The sequence below is a fragment of the Chlamydotis macqueenii genome, chromosome 12, assembly GCF_036417535.1.
Source record: "Chlamydotis macqueenii isolate bChlMac1 chromosome 12, bChlMac1.mat, whole genome shotgun sequence".
Lineage (NCBI taxonomy): Eukaryota > Metazoa > Chordata > Aves > Otidiformes > Otididae > Chlamydotis > Chlamydotis macqueenii.
Genome location: NC_141567.1, coordinates 6,946,864 through 6,967,487, shown reverse-complemented (window position 1 = coordinate 6,967,487; position 20,624 = coordinate 6,946,864). Strand labels below are relative to the sequence as shown.

Genomic DNA, 20,624 nt, shown 5'->3' with positions numbered 1-20,624 from the left:
ATCTGAGAAATCAGTGGTTTTATTACCTCTTCTTTTTTTTTAAATATGGTTATATGCAATATGAAAATTAATCACATAAAAGTCACGGTTTTTTCAAACCCAAAACCAATAATTTGTTCCATTTTGAAATTCTGAAAAGGAAAATCTTCAACATCTTGTTCTTTTTTTTCCCCCTCCCAAAAATGAAAATAAGGATAAGCAGACATAGTCTCATAAAGCACCTGACTTCATCTGCTGCATTTTTCCAGTGGCATGCTGGTCCGTCAAAGTCTTTCTGACCAATTTCACTTACCGGGACTTTGCAATAAGGATAAACGTTACGAAATTAGGATGTAAGAAGCAGGCGGCTCTATTTGCTGGTTTGGAAATTGCTGTTTCCAGGCTCCTGTCATGTGCTCGGTAGGATTCCTCCCTGTAGCAGTTCTTTTTGCTGGAGCATTTTAAAAGTATGAGTATCTTAACTTGGATTGCTTTGCAGGACTGGGCTTGGAAATGCCAGCACTGGCAGTTTGGCTGGCAGGACTTGTGGTATATGGGTGGTAATATGGCTTATAAACCTTGTAATCCAGCTCAGGTCCAGCCAGAGCAGTTCGGTTGTCTGAAACAGGTTTCATTTTCTGAGCACCTACCTACTCGATCTTAAGGAGTTAACTTCTTCCAGGAGATGATTGCTGGAAGCAGAGCAATAAACAGTCAGAGAAAGGAGAGAGTCCCCATGAATTCATTAACAGACCCACCTTGGAGATGGGCAGGAGCCAGTGAATGACAGTACCGGGGTGACTTTTTGGAATACAACTCTGAGACGCTTGCGATTACTTGGTTGGGTGCAACCCCTTTTTTTTTCTAACCAGGGTAAAGGGACGCTTGCAAAGAAAAGCAGCTTGAAGCCAAAGGTTTGGGAATTCAGAGGCTTGTGTTTATTTAAGAATTAAAGTTAAAATTATTTTTAAAACTATTTTAAAAACTAAACCAACTAACAAAAAAAACCAAACAAACCTGCACCTCCATCCTCTTGAAAATGTGAGCCTCATCAAAAAGCAGCAAATCCAGAGGTGGGTATCTCTGAACAAAGTGGAAATTGGGCATTTATCTATAACTATCTATAATTGGGCATTTATGATTAATTAAGCTGTTATTCCCAGGAGAGTGACCTTCCAGAGCCACACCAGCTCCTGAAAGGTCGCTGAGCACCAGGGAAGAGAATGAGTACGGGAACAGTTTTGGAGATCCTGTTTCAGAAACAAGGGGTTGTCGTGCACCTCGCGATGTTCATCCTGCTTGGCCCAGTAGGATTGCTTCCCTCAGGCAAGGGCTGCCTCCCATTAAACACCTGTAACTGGGCCAGTCTCGTGTCTGGTTTTAAATGGGATGTTCAGGTGCTTTTAATTAAGTTCCCAAATTAAAAGGCAATCGCAGGACTGCTGTGGGAGAGAATTGCTGTCTCCTTCCAGAGCCTCTATCCTACTCCTCTCTTGGAGGGCTGGAAAAGGGCTTTGTTTTAATCTTTCAGCTGTGGATGCTTAATTAAGGGAAACAAACCTATAATGATAGCAGCAGCTGTTCTCTCCCCTGAGGAGAGAGAGACTCTTCAGGGACAGGGTCCTCCTTGGCACAAATAAAAATATTTTTATGAAAGCAGCACTGGAGAGGCTGGCAGCTCCCCATGGCTTCTGACTTTGTAAGAAACCTCTGGGAAAACATCCACATAGCCTGTAATTTTGGGAAGTGGAGGGAAGACTGGGCACTAGGGGTGATATGCTGAATAATGCTCTATCGGGAACGTAGTCCTCTGGATCCAGCCTCCAAGAGCTGTGCTTATAATGCAACCGACTGCTGGAAATTATATTGGAAGTAATCTTAGATTGGGGGATTATCCTGCATCCAGGCTCCCCATCCCCCAGAACAGACCAGCATCTGGCATCCCTCAGCCTTCACCGCATGGGGTAAGTGGGGGGGGGATATTTGGAGGGGGTTGTCAGGCTGGGCCACCCCCACTGCCTGCTCTGAAATGTTTTGTGGGAACATAGTGCTGTCCCACCCATAGCTAGCGCGCATTAAGATGTCACAAGTTTCTCTTGCGGAGAAGTTTGTGTAGAGCCTGTTAAGAGGTAAGATTGCCATGAAGCAAAGCGCACCTGGAGCCACAGCCCCGCGTTGCCCACAGCGATCCCCACAGATGGTTTGGGGGGACTGCAGCATACTCTTGCCACCATCCTGACGAAGCAGGAGGAGCTGCAGCCTGTGCACAGCCAAGGGCCAAGCAGCCCCTGCAGTAAGGGACCTCAAAGGGAGGAGATGGGTGGAAAGAGGTGCAAGGATCCCAGCATCAAGCCGTGGCTGCTCACTGGTGAAAGCCTGGCAGCTCCTAGGCTGGCACCCTAAGTGTCTGCCCGTCCTCCGTAAGAAGCAAACAGTGGATTTGGTCCAACGCCAGTTAAGGTCAGTGCGAGAGTTCCCATAAACTTCAGTGAGATTTGGGTCAGTGCAAAGAATGACTATTGTCAAGAGCGAATACTTTTTTCTAATGGCATTTGCAATATGAGGAAGGGGAACAACAGAAGTTTTGTTTTTAATTTCCTTTCCTTCCTGACGGCTCAGCCATCAGTAGACCAGATTAAATCTGTTCTGCAGAGGAAAGCACAGCGCTTTCCTAAATGGCTGGTACAGATAACTGTTATCAGCACTAGGTTCCCAGCAGCTTGCTTGACGTCACCGGTAATTCCCAGGCCTCTCATTGCTTCGGGAATTTAGGGTGGGCTTACCCAGTGCCAGTTGCCCATGAGTCATCCTCCAGTGTGCAGCATAGTCTCTGCCTGAGCAGCAGCCAGGCGAAGGGGAGATTTGAACAGACATCACCAAAGATGTGGAAACTGCTCTTGCTGAAAGTGAGAGCTTTGCCGATGGCTTTTGGGAGGGCACAGGGTTGGGGGGAACTTCTCAGGGGAATTGTTGCTTTTCGACCGCTCTCTTCTTCCTGCTTTCCTCTGCAGAGGAGCAAACCATATATTAGGTTTCTCTTTAATTGCCCTGAGTTTTTACTTCCAGACTTTTTGAAAAAGAAACATGAAACAAAGGAGGGAAAAAAATAATCTAGAACAGCTAATGTTCCCAGGGAGCCATTGGCTGAGCTGGCAGGCCTGGAGCAGGGGTGATAGGGACTGCAGGGCAGTGGGAGGTTTCCTTTGGCACAGGGATGCCTGAATAGCAAAAAACACAAACTTTCCACCTGTGTTTTGGAGAGCTGGACTCTGGCAGTACCACGTTTGGGATGGTCCTTGCTGCTGTCAGGCGAGAGATGGGAAGGAGGAGTGGGGAGTTTGGCAGGGAAGAGCCTTTGGGACAGCGAGGGTGGCGGGGAGGAGGTCCAGTGGGGAGGAAACAGCTGAATTTTTCTTCCTGGCTGCATCATTATTTAGAAAAGCAGCAAGCTGTCTGTATTGACATGAAATGTCAGTTAGAAATGGGACTCGATGTTTTCTCATTGAAAGTATGTGGGATGGGAAGGGATTCCCCCAAGACTTAAGGTTAAAGTGGGAGGGAGGCAGTCTTGGCAGCCTTATCCTCAAACAAACATGTTACATTGGTGCTGAACAGGGTGCACAGCTTAAAAAATAAATAAATAAAAGAGCAAGGTAGTGTTGCACCAACCTCCAAACTGACAAATACCAAAATTCGTATTTTTCAGGCTCTGAGGTCTGCCCTGTGTGTGTGAATAGCTCATTGTACTCTCAGTCATAAGGTGTGTTGGGTTTTTTTTTCCTAGCGGATTTTAGCGTATAAGGAGGATGAGAGGTCCTGGCTGTTAGAGAATTCAAGTGATGGAGATAAAAATATACAAGAGCCTCAGAAGGGGCTCAGTTCTCTATTTACCAAACACAGGTTGTGCTTGCAGGTGCATAGACAGCTTGCCCCAACGGGGTGGAAAGAGATGGGAGGGATATTGTGCAGTTGCCTAATGCATCCCTGTACTTCTCTGTAGGGATACCCAGTCCTGAAGGAGAAATTGGTCAACAAACTCGGAGGAGAATTACAATCCTCTGGAGAGGGAAAAGCATCCATACTAACCTGTGATTGGCACAATTCCTGGGAAGTAACGCAGGGAAATGTGGCAGCCTTCAGCTAAAGCAGCACCACAGGTTTGGTAGAACAGGTGCTTGTGTTTAAGGGCTGCGAGGAGGTGAGCACAGCTCGAAGGCGTGTGACTTAAACCCTTTAAAAAAGTGCACTTGGCATTTGAGCATACTTTTTCTTCCTTTCAGAGTCTTGTTGGTGGCTGCTTCCCAAGGTAATTAACACAGAGAAAATTTGCTTGAAAGGTGGAAATGGCTATTTCAAGGCCACAGCTATGGTTGGTATATTTGCATCGTATGTTGAAGGTGTGGAATTCACGTCTCAGGGGCTCCTGCATCAGGGTGGATGGAGCCTGTGCGGGATTTGCACGCTGCAGTTAGGTACGTTCTTACACCACTTCTTAAGCGGAGTTGGCTTCTTTCTGATGTGATAACAAACAGATTTCAGGGACAAGAATGTGAGCTAGCAGGGTAGGTGGAGCGAGTGACTCGTCCTTACATTTCACAGATTGCTCAGCGTCGGCTTTTTGTGGTACACCTGACTGAACAGGGCATGGGTTTTGGTGTGTGTGTGTATGTGTTTGTTTGCATTTTGCAGAAACTAACGGAAAGCTGGACTATTAAGCTCTTTTTCAAGAGTTTACATAACCCAGCCTGAGTCTCTAATCTCTTGCAATGCATGTCCAAGCTACCTGTAAATCCTTTGGAGGAAGAGATGTGTCTTTTTTGAGCATTAAGCAATATGTATCCCTTCAAGGATGCTGCTTTATATAAAAAACTACCATGAACATAAGCATTTTGGCAGAGGGTAATGGAGACAGCATTGTACGGTGCAGGGAGATGTATTAAGTCACAACGTGGTGCCTGTGTGTTTTTGCAGGCAGAGTATCTGACCAGGATGCTTGCGTGGACTGATGGGTTCTGCAGGTTGTTTATATGTAGAGTGTATGTAAATATTAGGAGACAGGGTGTCAGAGTGATTGCAGCTTAAGTAGGAAAACACTGCTACAACAATACCACTGCGTTCATAATCCTCCGTGAGTGTTTGCTGCTTTGGTTAAATATGCAGAGAGTGATGGAGATTGCTAGTGGATTAGTGTCTCGTATGACTGGTGCCAGGGATTGATTAGCATAAGCAATTTTTTTCTCCCGCTTCCCATCAGTAAGGAGAGAAATGGAGCAAGCAGTCCCTCCGCTGCCTGGAAGGGTACGGGGATGCTGAGGAAGGAAACTGTTCAGGGGTGGGGAAGCAGTTTGCTCCCAGTGTCAACTGGTGGGACCAAATTAATCCCAAGTCTCTTGTAGTGGGAGCATCCCTGTGGTTTACCTTGCAGAGCTCCCAGATTGGCTACTTTATTTCTGTTTTGCTTGCAGATGCAATTTTGAGTGTCATGGAACTTTTGTCATGGTGTGATATCTTTCTCTGCCGTCTTGTTGGTGATCCTGTTTCAGCAGCTGGACAAAGCAGTGACCTAAAGGCCAATACCAATAGAGCTCGGTTGGTTTGTAGTTGGGATTTTGTTTGTTTGTTAGTTTTTGCTTGAGTTTCCTTTATTTCTGTGCTGATTAGAATGAAGGCACAAACCAGCTGATGAGTGTGGTTTTAAGCAGTTGGAAGCACACCTGGTCGTTATGGAAAATTCGAGGCTGGACGCTGAGCTCGTGCTCCTACCGCAGAAGTCCAAACACTTTTTGTGCCGCTCTGCAAACATTATGTGTGTGCATCAAGATCCTCTGGGACTGTCAGTTGTTGATATAACACTGATCCTTTCAAATGTAGCCTTGATAGTGCTGGGGACATGGATTCGCTGATAAAACAAACTTGAGGCTTGGTAATAATTGAAAATGCAGGGTAATTCACCAGGCAAAATACCTGCTTATAGGAATCAGATTTCATCTCAAAGTCAGCAGACGTTTCCTTGGAGAAATCCTGAATTCTGATGGAAATCAATATTTAAAGGGACATTTGTAGTCTGGGGAGAAACCTCCATGTAACATACCCTCAAGTCCTAGCAACCTCTTTAGGGAATAACATCTGAATAAGTTTGTTATATCTGTAGCGTGGTGATTTTCTTCCTGCCTCTTGATAAGTACATGCAACCCCCCAACCAGCTTTAGATACAACCGTTAAGTTTTATTGAAAACCGAGATAAATAAGTAATTCTGCACCATTTCCATACAGTGGTGAGTAGCTTGCATTAAAAAAAAAATAACTCTTCATGAAGCAGGAGCTGATTTTACAGGCTGCAGAAAGTGATTTGGTAAATTGATGGAAAGGTTTGATAGGAGAAGAGAGGAAGAAGCTGATGGGAGATGTCCAAGGCTGTCTAATTTCGAATTAGGTAATAATTTATTTCACTGGCTGAAGGAGTGGCAATCAAATACTGAAGCTCTCTATGGGCATATGACCACCATCACAAGTGGTCCCATGGACAGAGAGAAAATTCAGATGTTTGTTCTAACGCATTTTGTGTCCCTGATTGCTAAAGCAATGTGTAGTATTTGTGCATCTTACAACACTTCACAAGGAGGGGCTAGCCTTTGTTAAAAGGTGGAAAAATGATGAGGTGCAGCGAACAGTCCTCAGTAAGGTCATGGCTGAGCAGGGATTCAGTCTTTCGCTACCTAGGGACTGTCAGGACGTCCTTCCCAGTCCCTAGCATCACTTGAGCAGCCCCAGATAGATGCCCCCTGTCTGAGGAGTCTACTGGTTTTGAGCTCCTGAAGGCAGAACTAATAAATAATACGTGTGCCACTCTATAGATGGGAGAAACCCCTCAACCTCTTCCCTCCTCCCCATCTCATCTCATACCAGTACAAGGCTTTGATCTCCATCAGAACAAAAACTAAACATTAAAGTGAATTATCCCAAAGTTGCTCCTCATTAATCGACAGCTGCAGGCACTTGGAAACATCTGTCAGGATTGTTTGAACATTCCCTTCGCTTCAGTAGTTGCACCGAGGAAGCAGAACAAATCAAAACATGCCGTCGGTCCAACGCCACCTCTTTGAGTTTCCTGCAGTGGGATTTGCAGCAGTGCAGAGAAGCAGGAGAGAGAAGGACACTGGAGGTGGTGATGGGCAGCTGGTTGGGTGGACAAGGAATCGAGTGGCAGGAAAAAAGTCATCTTTCCGTGGTAAATGAGTATAGCTATCTCCAGCAAAGGAGGGAAGGAAAAGGAAGGGCTGAGCGTTGTTGCTGAGCTCTGCGGGAATACAGGCATCCCTGCGCCCGTGTGGGAACGGGGCGACTCATGGGCACGCTGTCTGCCAGGGAGGATGGGCAGCACCGGGTGACTCCAGCAGGTTTTGCTGCAGGAAGAAGCCATCTGGCTAGGAAACAGCCTCCCCCTACCCTTACTGTGTGTTTCTGAGGTTACATCAACTGATAGAAATCCGAGAAAACCCACTGAATGGGCTCTGCCCACCGGCTGCAAGTGCAGAAACTTATCCCAAGCCTTGAGGGCCAGTACCTTGCATGCAGGAGAATACAGCATCACCAGTCTGTACCAGGATGCCTCTGATTCCAGCAGACCGCTGGGATGGTGTCGCTTTAAGGGCAGCTCGCAGAGTACACGAATTACAGTATTCCAGTAATCCCTTCCCATCGGCCCGCCCGGTCCTCCACGCAGCGGGAAATGTGGGACAAGCAGGGTTTTGAGATTATCTCGTGCTTTGCAAAGCCAGTTCCCTTTGTGCTTTTAGAAAGAGCTTGCTCCTGCAGTAGGCAGGGGACTGGGGACGAGGTCCCTGCTGGGATGCTGTCCCATGGCCGCAGCGGCATCCCCAGGGCCACAGCAGCGCGTCTGCACTCTGCTGTCCTCTGCATACCCCACACCTGCATGTTGTGATGGTTGCTGCCATCCTTGGTAGAGGTCACATTTCGCTCTCCAAACCATTCCTCTGTGGGGATGTCATTACTGCGTGAAGCAACGACAAAGCAGCGGAGAGAGTTTCCCACATCTTCCAAACTGATCAGCTTTTTGCTGACCAAAGCTATCCCTTGGGAGGGTGAGGGAGCAGGCGTTGCTTTGGCCAGGTGCTTTGCTGAAGGTGTACTTCTCCTTAGGATTTCAGTGCAGGACCCCCTACACTCGAATTTCATGAGGAAGCCAAGGCAGGAGCAGCCTGGCTGAAGGGGCCTGAAAGCCCAGGAGATAACATTGACATCTCCATGGCTAAATAGAACAGGATCCTCCGCAATGCCCGGGGCTTGCCCAGGGTTGGTCCTAGAAGGGTGACCCGAGTTGATGTGGAAATAGTAAGCAGTATTTTTCAGAAGTATCTGGATGACTCAAGCAAGCATTCAGTGTAATTGCAGGTCCGTGGAGGCCATTCTCATAGCACTTTCCAGGGCTTCATTGGCAGAGAGTTGCTTCGCACGGGGGCTTTGTATCTATCTGAACTTTCCAAAGTGCACAACAAACAAATCTCTTTCCTCTCAGCATCAAATAAGTCCTCGCTTTGGGAACAGTTGGAACATGACTTCTCTTGCTGATGCTGGCTCTTGGGACTGGCAGCAGTATTGTGTTGACTGAGGGGCTCTGGAAAGAAGTAAGTGGGCAGGGGCCACAGGGACTGTGATTCAGCTCCATAGCCAGCTCCATCCTGCGGCTGGAGGAAAACATTGCTGTTTCTCAGTGTAACCTTCCATCCTTTTTCCTCTCTCCCAGCTCTCCACAGTGAGTGCTCCTCAATCACATCTCAGTCTGCCACTTGGGAAGGTGGGCTCAGAGTGTGACTGGAGCTGAGGAAGGTGTGCTCACCTGTGAGATAGGACAAGCTGCCAGCTTAACATGGCTTTTTAATTTTCTCATTTCGCCACCTTATAGGGTACTTCTGACATTCCTATCACCGTTCACTAAATCCCCTTAAAAAGTGCATTCATGTCTTTATAAAGCAAAACAAAATCAGACTCCTGACCATTTTGCTTCAGGGTTTCATGTGGAGAAATGAAGCCTGTAGGTAGAAGAGAACAGACATAGAACACACCATGTCAGAAGGGAATTGGTAAGTAGAGATGGGAGCGTGATGGGAAATGTGCGTGGCTTCATTGAGAGGAGCTTCTCCTGCTCCGATAGCCCTGCATGCTGTCTCACCGTGGGAGATGCTGCTTTTCCTCCTCCTGTCCCACCTACCCAGCTCGCCTTTGCCCGGCACTTGCAGGCAGCTCTCCAAAATAAATTTCCTTGTGTTCTCAGATGCTGGTGGGGCTGAGGCTTTGAAGGAAAGTAACTCAGTGTTCTTTAGTTGCCCATGGTTTGGTTTTTTTTTTTCCCTTTCTCAGCCCATGACTGTGTGCTGACCCTGGTGTTATTCCTTGGTGAGCTGTACCTGAGATGCCTCCTCACTGCACCTTAGTGAGGCTGGCAAGCTTTGCTGCATCTCCCTCGATATCTTATTTCCAGCCAGGAGGGTTTCTGCTGGGAGTTACTGTCCCCAGTTAATTCATTACAGAGAACAAGTTGGTGCTTCGGCCGTTTCACACTGCGAACAACACAAGGTTGCTTGTGTTTCAGGACCTTGTTGGCTGCTGGAAAGCAACTTGGATTGCCAAGGGACAGCTCGTTATTGCTGAAACACTGACATCCTTTATCCTTGCCTTTGCAACTTGGTTCTCCTACACTTCGCGTGACTGACTGAGCATCTCTGCGCCACAGTCTCTCCACAGATGTAGTGGTACCTGCCGCTGCTCCTTCCCTTTGCTCTAACGGAGAACTGTGTTAGCAGTCCTGGGCCTCACTAGTGGGAAATTCTCATCACAAAATGTCAGATCTAATACTCCCTTCTGTCCCAGTCATTTCTTCAGCCCCTAGAAAATGTCTGTTAGTTGACAGGACAAAGTAAGATTTGGCAAATCATTCCATTGAAAGGATGGAGAGGGAAATATTCCTGATTTCTCAGTCCAGTCTGACCTGCCTCTTCCTCCACCCCCCCGCCCCCGCTTCCCTTCTTGTGGAGGCAAGGAGAGATGTGAAGGAAATGGAATAGGAAACCTGAAAATTATTAGTTGTTTTCAAAATAAAACGTAATTGTGCTTTAAAAAGGCCCAAACTGAAATGAAGCGAGTTATCAAACAAAATGTTTTAATTGTCCCAAAGGAAGGTCATTTTGATTTTTAGTTTGCAGCTCTTGACTTATTTCAAAGAAGTGCTATAATTTGGAAAGAACTAGGAAAAAAAAATAAATAAATTAGAATTTTTAAAAAACTACCAAGTTGGATAAAGGAGAAACCTTTCTCCTCCTACTTTTCACTGGTCTGTGTAGGGCTAACTACACTGGGGAAAAGGAAAGCCCCACTCCTTGGAACAGATGCAGGACCAAGCACAGAACCATTTGAGGAGAGTCAGCCAGCCTTACAGAGCAAGAAGCATTTGTTTCCTAGGCAGTATTGGGTGTTTTCCCTTCCTCCTCATGAGGAGGAGGTTTGTTACCCAATGTGCTGCTCTGCGCAATAGAAAAAACTTTAAAGCTGAGAATGAAAGGGAAGAGGCTGTGGTATCCTACACCGATCGCCAGTTATCGTGCCATCAGTGGGAGTTTCACAAGAGACTGAGGGAGCCGGGATGTTGTGGAAAGTGTTTTCTTAATAACAGGAGCAGTTAGCAATCGTGCAGAGTTTCTCAAAAGAGAAGGGATGTCTTAAACTAATTCTAACTTGGCTAATTTTCCCCTTGAGCCCTCAGTTCCACATAAATGTTCAACCACAGGCAGTATCCCAGTCGTCTCGTAGCATAATTCTAGTGACCAGTGGTGTGCTCCATTGATTCTGGCTCTGTACATGCCCTAGGTTATCCATCATGACAGTGTATGCCTTGGGTTTTTCCGAAACCTCCTTGATTTCTGAGATTAAAGTGTAAAATACTATTACTGCAACAGTAGGATTTTGTTGGAGTCTCAAAACAAGATAACAAAAAGGGCGTGGGGTGAGGCAGTTATTTTCTTGATTTTTTAGAACAAACTATAGAAAAAGTGAAAACACGATTAACTTGAGGGTTTCTTAAGCTAGCTTAGAGGTGAGTAATAATTTAATATCTTACTGTAAGATCTTAGATACCAGTTTCCCTGTTCAGCGGATGCTCTATCCCACATTGCCCTCTAGTGAGGACATTGCAGAGGGAAGAATGCCTTCCAGCGTGCAGCCGTCAGGATATGAAATGTGGTATTTTAATTCTGCCCCTCTTGAACCCAACGCTGGTCCACCCAGCGGTGTTGCCTAGAGGGTTAGAACTGGTCCTTGGCCTTCTGCCTGCTTTGCCGCGTGAGCCCGCATCGGTGCCAAATGACAATTTTGCTGTGTTGCCTGTTCTCCAGAGCTGTTAAAATGTTTACAGAAGATCATCAACCAGAAATAGGTTTAAAGGAAAAAAAAAAAAAAAAGGCAAACTAAATATCTGTTCCCTGTGGAAGTAAGAGTGGAGCAATGTCCAGAGTCCTGCTGGAATCCAAGGGCTCCTCCTCCAAAACCTGAGCTCTGTTTGTCACTTCCCCAGGCACTGCTCCAACCAGTATGAGGCCAGTGTGTCCTTACATTCTTGACCATAATTGCATAGAAATTTGTAATTAATGTTCACTCATCAGAGAGTAACCTGGTCTTTGATTGCTCACTTGTTCGTCAGAGTAACAGCTGTGGCTTATTCCTGTGCTAGATGCTGTCTGTTTAAACTCTGACTAAAAACTCAACAATTTTAGAACAGTTTGTTCTAAAATCTGTGGTTTCCTGCGTGCAAACAGCTGAAGAGAGCAGCCTGACCGCGCGTGTGGCAGATAGGTGGGTGCAGACAGCACCCTGCCCTCAGTGCCATCGCCCTGGGGCTGTGGGACCTCCAGTAACACCATGGTGCTCGTGTCTGGGGAGCCCAGGTGAGCTGCACATGGCGCTCATGGGTTGAGTGACAGGCACTAATGCCATCTAGTGACCAAAAAAAAATGCCATGTGTTTATTTTATAAAATGCCACTGGAAATTTTGTAGCCCCGGGTGGGCTACCCCAGTCCTTGGGGCTTGGAAGGAGGGAGATGGTTCTGGGAAAATAAATCCCTTTTCCCTGCTCTCCTGACCTCTCTCTTTCCTAATTTCACACTGTGTCTGCAGGTAACCAGGGCCTGGGATCTCTCACCTGAGGCTTTATACATCCCTGGGGGAGAAAGATGTGGGCTTTCTAAGCAGCTCTGTGAATTGAGGAGCACAAATTCCCCAACTTACTGCTGCGTTGTGGAGCGCAAACCCAGTGCACGGGGACAAGGTGACTGCGGGAGAGGAGATGGCTTGCTCCGCTGCTGGCGTGGACATCGTGGGCGGAGACCCTAGGGACGAATTTAAGCTGGCAGCACGGTGCCGTTGCCGCAGCGTTGAGCTTAGCCGAGACGGGGCGAGGGATGGCAGCTTCTGCCGCTGTCCTGACAGCAAGGACTTGTGACTGACACTTGTACGACCTGACACTTTTTTTTCCTCCCACCACCTTTCCTTCTCCCTCTTGCTTCTGTAGGTGGTAGCCGGCAATGCATTAACGCGCTGGGTCTCTGCGCAAGTGGCTGGCCGGAGACACCGTCGCTTTGTACCTGGCTATTAATCCAGCCAAGTCACGGTGCCATGAACTTGGAGGAATTAGTTTGTGCTCTGCGTTTTAAAAATGAAGGTGAAGTTATTTCTGACCATACCAGCTTATTCTCCTTGGCTGAGCTGTCATGGGCAGCGCGTCCGTCAGAGATGCTCTGCCCCAGAGTGAACGTGCTTGCTCTGCTCCGTGCTCTCCAGACTTGCCTCTGCTTTCTTCCAAAAGCTGTTTACAAGGGTCCTTGGGGACTTGTTGTTGTTTTTCTATCCCAAGTGTGGAGGTACCGAATACATTCCTATTGTCTAATTTACAAATGTTTTGTGTTATCTTTGCTGCTTCTTTTTCTGGATTATCCTTGTATCCCCCTGCCTTTCTGCCCTGGATAATTGAGAGTTGGCAATGTGCCTGTAGCATCCCTGTTTCAGGGCCAAAATGGGAGTGAGAATAAATGCTTCTAAATATTGTGTTGAAGCAAATAAGTAATTTACTCACAATAGCTCTTTGCTTGGCATTACACTGGCAATTTCATGCAGGTTTTGCAGGAGCAGCGAGTAGTTGTGAGAAGCTGGAAGAGCCATGTGCCTTGGGGGGTATTTGCCGTGTGGGTATGATGGGGAGAGGGGCTTCACAGATTTGGAAGAGTGCTTGACTTTTGTAAAGGGACTTTGTCCAGCAGTCTGTGACAGCACTGCATTTCATGGATTTGCTGACCCTAAATTCTGAAAATATCCCAGGAATTTAGCTGGAAGTGGCAAAGGTAACGACTAACACGTGGAAAGAAGGCACCTCTGCTTTACCTTGTGCCTTTGAGTAAGATATCTTTCAGAGCAGTCAGCCAACAAAAACATAGTGTACATCTACACTGTCTTCTCAGCTCAATAGAAATCCTTCAGAGTTATCACAGCTCCGTCTGCTCTTTTTCCTGAAGAGATACGAACAGCAAAAAGCTTTTAGGGTGCTGTTTTGCCTGAAGCATTGGACGCGGAGACCTATCCCTGTCTATTCAGCATTGCTAGGGCAATAGTGTCTTGCAGGAGACAAGTAGAACAAGTTGCAATGAATAACTTGAGCTTGGTACTAATTTTCTCTTTCCTCTCTCCTTGTAGGGATCCTGTTTACGATGCTGGTATTTGGACCAGCCTGTGGATTTATCTTGGGCTCCTTCTGTACCAAAATCTATGTGGATGCTGTCTTCATTGACACAAGTAAGGAGAACTGGCTTTGGTTTCAAACCAAATATGCTAACCTTGTATCAGCAGGGCAAAAATGTTGATGCTCACAAGCAGGAAACTGCTTCTCATTCCATCTTGAGTGCCTCTTGCATGTATGGGTGTCACTTTCAGAGGCGTTTTGTGACTGGAATTCAAAAGTTTTCAACTCTATCCCCATAGATAACAGATTCATAGTAGCTAAAATTTATTCCCTTCCATGGGCTTTTCTACTGCAAGATGAGTTTCAGCCCAGCTCTTAGAGGACACCTTAAAACATCACGGTGGCAGGGCCCACCGGCTGGCCATGGACATAGTCTTACCAGGGGAGCTGTGTCCAGAGCACAGAATGAAATGTGGAGAGCTGCCATCCACAGGATTTGGGAGGACCATCCAGGCTCTCTGGTGGAGGCACACCAGTAAGACCCATGCCCGGCTCCTTCTGTGAATGACTCTGAATGGGCAGGTTCAGTCCCACAACGTTATTGCTTTTTTCCCAAAATAGTGCTAATTATTACTCACCTTGATAATGCACTCGGGTTAAAGCAAATTGTATGCAAATTGTCTTTTTGTTCGTTAAGGAAAAAAAAATCTGCGAATTGTGCTTTTATTGCTGCCTGCACTGTGTGCTCTTTGCCATTAGAGGGCAATGTGTAACAGGCTGTTCTCCGCTGCTCTCCAAGCCCTTTGGCTGCAGACTGCAAACCTGGTGCTTCATTCTTTTCGCTCAGTTGTTCAGATGCTTTTTCTACAGTTCGCAGCTCCATCTGGTCCCACAGGCTCTTGTCCTGCCTCGAGGCTGTTGTCGCTTTTGAGGGTGCATTCCAGTTCTGTGATGGTGCAAGTACATCTTCACAGGATGCGTTTGGATGGAGCTGAACCTTGCAGGACTTGGAACAGAATTGTGCAAATCTGGAAAAGGGCTGCTGCATGTTCTTGGTCTCGAATGTATATGGTAGCTGAAGAAATCTAAATAATATTGAACGAGCACAAAGTAGTATGTTTTTTGGTGTCTGAGACTTTTAGCTGCAGCTTGGTCAAACACCACATGGCCCCTTTTCATTCCTTGACTTTAGCAAAGATATGTCAAAGACTCACTTGGTCCTGTAGGCAGAGGAGCTTGTTTGAACTCTATTAAATATTTGACCATTAAGTATAATTTACTCCAAAATATGAATGTGCAGAAGAAGGTATTTCTTCTTCTGGTAGGTAAAGCTATGGAACTCCTTACCGTAGGGTCTTAAAAATCTACAAATGGATTAAACAACAATTGGGTGAGTGTATAGAAGAAAAAATGAACATGACACCAAATCTGTCTTAGAAAGCCCTGGAGCCACAAATCCCAAGAATATTATCAGATATATGTTGACTTTATTCTTGTGGACTTTCTGGGCATCTGCAGCTGGTTACCGTCAGAGGCAAGATGCTGGCGTAGCTAAAAAGTTAATTTGATGTGATCTGGCCAATTTTTAACATAAGACATTGCTCCATATTTACAGCTCAAAAAGCCCGAGGCAAATACGGAGCCACGAGGAGAATGGTGCAGTGTTATCCCTGAGAAGCCTGGAGGGGCTGTGGCTGAGCAGGTCGTGGGTGGGGGTTTAGCACCTCCCAGCTGCAGATCCAGCTGGCTTTGGCCGTCGCCATCATTAGAAGACTGAGGCACACATGGCCTCCATGTATTTTTTTATGGGAAAGTGTTGAGCCCTGTCCTGCTCCCTGTTTCAGGCGGAGGTGTGGGGATGCCAGGGCACACTGCTGTGCTGCGCTCTGTGCAAGACCTATTTTAGGAAGTGGATATGAGGAAGACCTTGTTTTTGTGTGGCTCTTCACATGGCTGTGTTCCCAAGAACCTAAAAAAATGTACTTTAGGCAGGAGGAAATAGCAGCCGAAGAATCCAATCCCTCCAAAACACTATTTTTCAAACTCTGTATATATTTCAGAGCTATGTGCTATTTTCCCTAAGGAGAAAAGAGTTTCCTTCCATCTCTGCTTGAGAGACAACTTGATTGCCTCACTTGAGACAGATTTTTCAGAGTGGCGGTAACCAGACACACATCATGAGCGGTGGAGCTTGTTATTCCAGCCGCACAGAGCCGGCTCTCCTCTGGGAGTCAGCTCCGGCTCTGGGCACCCTCCGCCGTCTTGCCAAGCGGCTGTGGCAGCGAGGCGGTTGTTAGATGCACAGTTTCTTCTCTCCTCCTGCTTATTTTTATTCCCCCAAACTGACTCCAGAGACTTCTTTTTCCTTATCTCTGCTGCGTGATGTCGTACAGGATGCTATTGCCTTTTACTTTGCATTTTTTCATTTTCTGATGACTTCTTTACATTTCTGAGCCCGTTTGATGCGGTGTGTGGATTTCTATTCCAATATTTAGGACTCTTTCACCCTCCACCCAGTCATAAGTGCCCATAAAGCCCAAATGCCCATCTTTTGCTGAAAAGGGCCGTGAATTCAAAGCAGGGGGAGCATTGCCCTCCTGGGAAAAAGGGATGCAGGTGTAATGTCCTTATCTGTGCTGCTGCTTCTCCATGGAGGTTTTTGTGCCAGTAGGTAGGTCAGCGGTGTGTGCACATTTGACACGCTGAGATGGTGATGCCCAAAACCTTGGTGCCCAGCATGAGGGACACTGACTGGTGTATGGCAGCTTCCTAGAGCTGGCAGAGCCAAAGACACTGGAGAGAAGCTCTGATTACAGGACGTTGCAGAAGCTGGATGTAGCATCTAGATATGCAAAGCGATGGGTTGCTTGTCCTGAGGACCTCTTGAAGGCTGTTATGAACTGGTAGCTCACACAGTATGGGTATGGGATGCACTGTGGGTCCCCATCTTGTGACTGGGAGCCCCACCTTCTGTCTGGAGCCCCCAACAAAGCCCCCAGCAACCATCTTCCAGCATACAGGATCGTTAACACTGTTGTCTTCACCTCCCCATGACCGAGCCACTGACATGTGTATGTGTGCCCTTGCAGGTAAGCTGGACATCACTCCAGATGACCCTCGGTGGATCGGTGCATGGTGGGGAGGCTTCCTGTTGTGTGGTGCCTTACTCTTCTTCTCATCCCTGCCAATGTTCGGGTTCCCGCAGTCCTTGCCCCCGCGGCCGGAGCACGCTGGGGAGAGTGAGCAGGCCATGCTTCCCGAGAGGGACTACGAGAGACCCAAGCCAAGCAACGGGGTCCTGCGGCATCCGCTGGACGGGGAGAGCAGCACGACTTGCTTCCAGCAGCTGCGAGGTGAGACGCTAGCTCATCACATTTTCTGTGAGAGTCAGCAACAGGTTAACAGCTGATTGGCTTTATAATTGGTTTCTGGTCTGGGCTATCTACCTCTACCCCCCAAAAAAAAAATCCCCCAAAAGACTCAGTATCCTGAAATTCCAGTTCCTAGCTTCTAATTATCTCTGGCATTGTCCTCGTTTTAAAGAGAGACTTTGTTCCACTTAAAAGGTTTGGGATTTTTTTAAACTACAAAGCTTCAGAAATGCATGACAGTCCTGTAGAGTTGATAAAAAAGTAAAGGAGAACACAGTTGCTAAAGCAATTTGTGAACTTCTCTCCAGTCTACTGTCCTGCTCCCCTCTGCCTCCCAAAACAGAGAGCAAGCCAGCAAGGGTGGTTAAAAGAAATTGGGAGCTCCTGGCATCGGAGCTGCAGCTTAGTGCCGTCCCAGATCCAAAGCAGTGATGCTGGGCACCACCGCAGCTCTTAAATTGGCATGGGGGAGAGGCAGATACCAGCCCAGAATAGCAGCAAAGCGGTAGGGCAGAACATGGCTTGTGGCAAATTGGAGTGGAAAACGGCACGTCGTATCCTGCAGTGATGGAAACGGACCTGGCTCTGATTAAGGTCAGCGAAGGATCCAGCGTTTTGTGGGAGAGTGTGGGCAGATATCCTTTCCATGGGCTGCACTGGAAAATCCTTCATCCGAAAGAGTGGTTCTGCAGCGCTGGTGGTTGCGTCCCGCTCTCTGTCACCGTGGTGGAGCGGGTTTCATTACTGCCTAATCCATTTAGATAAATGAGGACAAAATCTCTTACTCCCTGTGCAGTCGCCTTAATTGGGAGCTGAATGAGGTGCGGGTGGGAAGGAAAAAGAGGCTTTGGGGAGAAAAGTGTTTTCTTAGCTATAAAAATGCCTTAAATAGTTGATGTGGTTGTTCATTAAGGGAAGGTCAAAGATGTGGAATTTTGACTTGATGAGAAAATTCAAAAGAAAGGTAAAGGGATACACTGTTTGAAAAATTGTCAGTGAAATTAATTTCTTCATCCTTTCGTTTTTGTTGCAAGGATTTTCTCAGGCTTAGGGAATGGGCTTTTTCCTGGTATGTCCATTTGGATAATTCTGTCGCTTCTATTGTGGACTCATCGGAGCATCAGCTTCTGGCCACTGAGTTTTTGGAATGGACACTGGAAATTTTTGCAGGTTTTCATACAGAGGAGTTAAAGAATACAGCATGTCTCTGCTGCTGCACGGAAGGGCAGTAGTTTTGCCCGAGGATGGTGCTCAGCAAGCTGAGTTTCTTGGCTACAGGGAGGCTGAGGCTGTGAGAGGGCTGCTGGAGCATCTACTGCTCATTGAAGGAGAGAAATTAAACTGCCACATCCATATGCTTCAAAGTATTGATTACATCAGGAGGCACCACAGTCTTCCACGTTCGTCTTCTCATTGCCAGTAACCCCGTTTCAGATCAGTCAGTATTCCAGAAGTCTCTTTGTAGGTAGACTTTGAAATACAATTTACATTACATCAAATAAGACAAGGATTGACCTTTTTAGTTATGCCTTTGAGGCTGTCACAGATGACACGGTGTTGGTAGCTGACATCTCCTTTCAAGTCCCTTGCCACTGTTGTCACCATCGGAACGTGGTCAAGAGTCGTGTTTGCTAAAGTGCCTGCCTGGAGGTGTTCGGGCACGTACTTCGAGGGAAGGCGAACATGCCTCACTCGTTTTGGATGAGCAGTGTTTAAGGTGGTGGGTTGAATCTTGCTGTGTATATACATTAACTTGCCAGCAGCTGAGAAATACATATGCATTCCTCTGTGGCAGGACCTTGTGTCCTTAATCTGTTTGTTGATTGTATAAAGTTTCCTGTGGGGAAAGTTAGACAGTTTCACCTTTTTCCTAGGCTAAAAAGGACTGGTAATTATATACGGAGGTTAAAAATATACATGTTCATGCATAGTCATGTCTTCTGTCCTGCTATGGGCTTTGGGGTCTGCATGTGCTTGTGAAGGTGAACAGCAGAGGATGTGCTTGTGCGTCGTGTTGGGGTGGAAGGGCTCACCAGGGTTTGTCTGGCCATAACTTGGAAGTGTGGGTTGTCCATCTTGTGCGGTGTGGGGAGGAAGAGATGTTTCTCTGGACTGATTGTGCAAACACACTGTGTATCAACAGCGCATCCTTAGAGGCTGAAGTGTGTCTCCTTTTTGGCTTTTGTAGGGGTTTGATTTTTTTTTTTTTTTTTTTTTTTTTTTTCCCAAGCCTTACAGTGACTGCCACAAGTGAGTGGACATGGCAGGAGAGGATGCAGGGCGGTGTCAGTTGGAGACGTGCTCCCAGCTCGGTCATGGCTGTCAGCTAGCAACGTGGCATGGCTGGCACGTGGGAGGATGCTCCAGACACTACAAGATCTGCTGAAAGACAGTGAGATGCAGGGCTGGGTGAGATTCCTTGGCTTTCTCTAGCCTTGGCATGCGGAAAAGCTAGGACTGATATAAAAGCAACTTGCTCAAAGTGTCAAAAAGTCTTTTACATCTCTGTCAAGGTCTGAACAGGAGGGAGGGCCCAGCTTTTGGGAAGCCATGGCATCTCTTCTTGTGGGATATTTTCATACTGGGAAAAGAAGCATCCTTAAGAGGAGCTTTGAACTTCAAATGAGAACCATGCCTTTGAACGGCACAAGGTGAAGAGGCAAATCAGAGGCAGCAGAGGCAACTGCCGTGGCAGCGTGGTCCTGGGAGGTGTTTGCTGTTGCTAAACTGGCATGTGAATGCTGTACCGCTTTCCCTGATTAGTATTTCAGTTAAGCAACGCAAATCCGTTTGGGAGCACTGGGAAGTGAAGGGTTAATAGCTGGGAGAGGATGGTGAAATGCTGCCGTTGCTCTTTGCTCTCAGCTGGCAGCCTGGCCGGGTTGTTCCAGCATGGCACTGTCTTTATGGTCTGGGAAAGCCCTTCAGGTGTGGGCTGCGGCAGTTCGTGCTGTCCTGGGGGCACAGCTTTGCTTTCCTACCTCTACTCTGCCTTCGGGACCTCTGCTGTCTGGGGCTGGAGACGATGCTCTGCTGTGTCAGGGCACCTCTGCCCGTGTCTGTCCAGCATGTGCCCTCTATACTCAGTGTTAACACACTGCCCCTAACCCACCGCCTGCTCCGGGATGTGCTTCGAAATATTTTGTTAATTTTTTTTTTTTTTTCATACGGAAATGTTACTTCTGTGGAATTGAATGGTCAGTTCTGATGAAATTTGGTTTCAAAATGCTTCCTTGGCTTCATCTTTTAACACCCCTGAAACATTCTACTTGTCTTCTCTTTAATTGCATTTTGTTTTGCAATTATTTAAACCAGAAATTCATTACATTCTGCCTGTCTATCCAGTGAGAGAGATTAAAAACCTAAAAGAATTGAAATTGATACAAAATCCTTCAGGTTTGGAAAGAGAAGCTCATTCACAAGGAATTAAAAGAAAACTCACTGTGGAAATAAATCAATTTCAAAACTGTAAATTCCTAGACTTGGAAACATTTTGATTTCTGTCCATCTTCATTTCCAAGAGCGTAGGAGAGCT

General features: G+C 46.8%; 1 protein-coding gene across 2 annotated transcripts in view; it reads left to right on the top strand.

Annotated features, from left to right (window-relative positions):
- Window positions 1–20,624, top strand: part of SLCO3A1 (solute carrier organic anion transporter family member 3A1) — a 140,969-nt gene that overhangs the window by 96,086 nt on the left and 24,259 nt on the right. For both annotated transcript variants that reach the window (XM_086757445.1, XM_086757444.1), the window contains 2 exons: window positions 13,733–13,831; window positions 16,808–17,071. In XM_086757445.1, coding sequence (XP_086613571.1) covers window positions 13,733–13,831; window positions 16,808–17,071 — 363 coding nt within the window. The remainder of the gene's footprint in view (window positions 1–13,732; window positions 13,832–16,807; window positions 17,072–20,624) is intronic.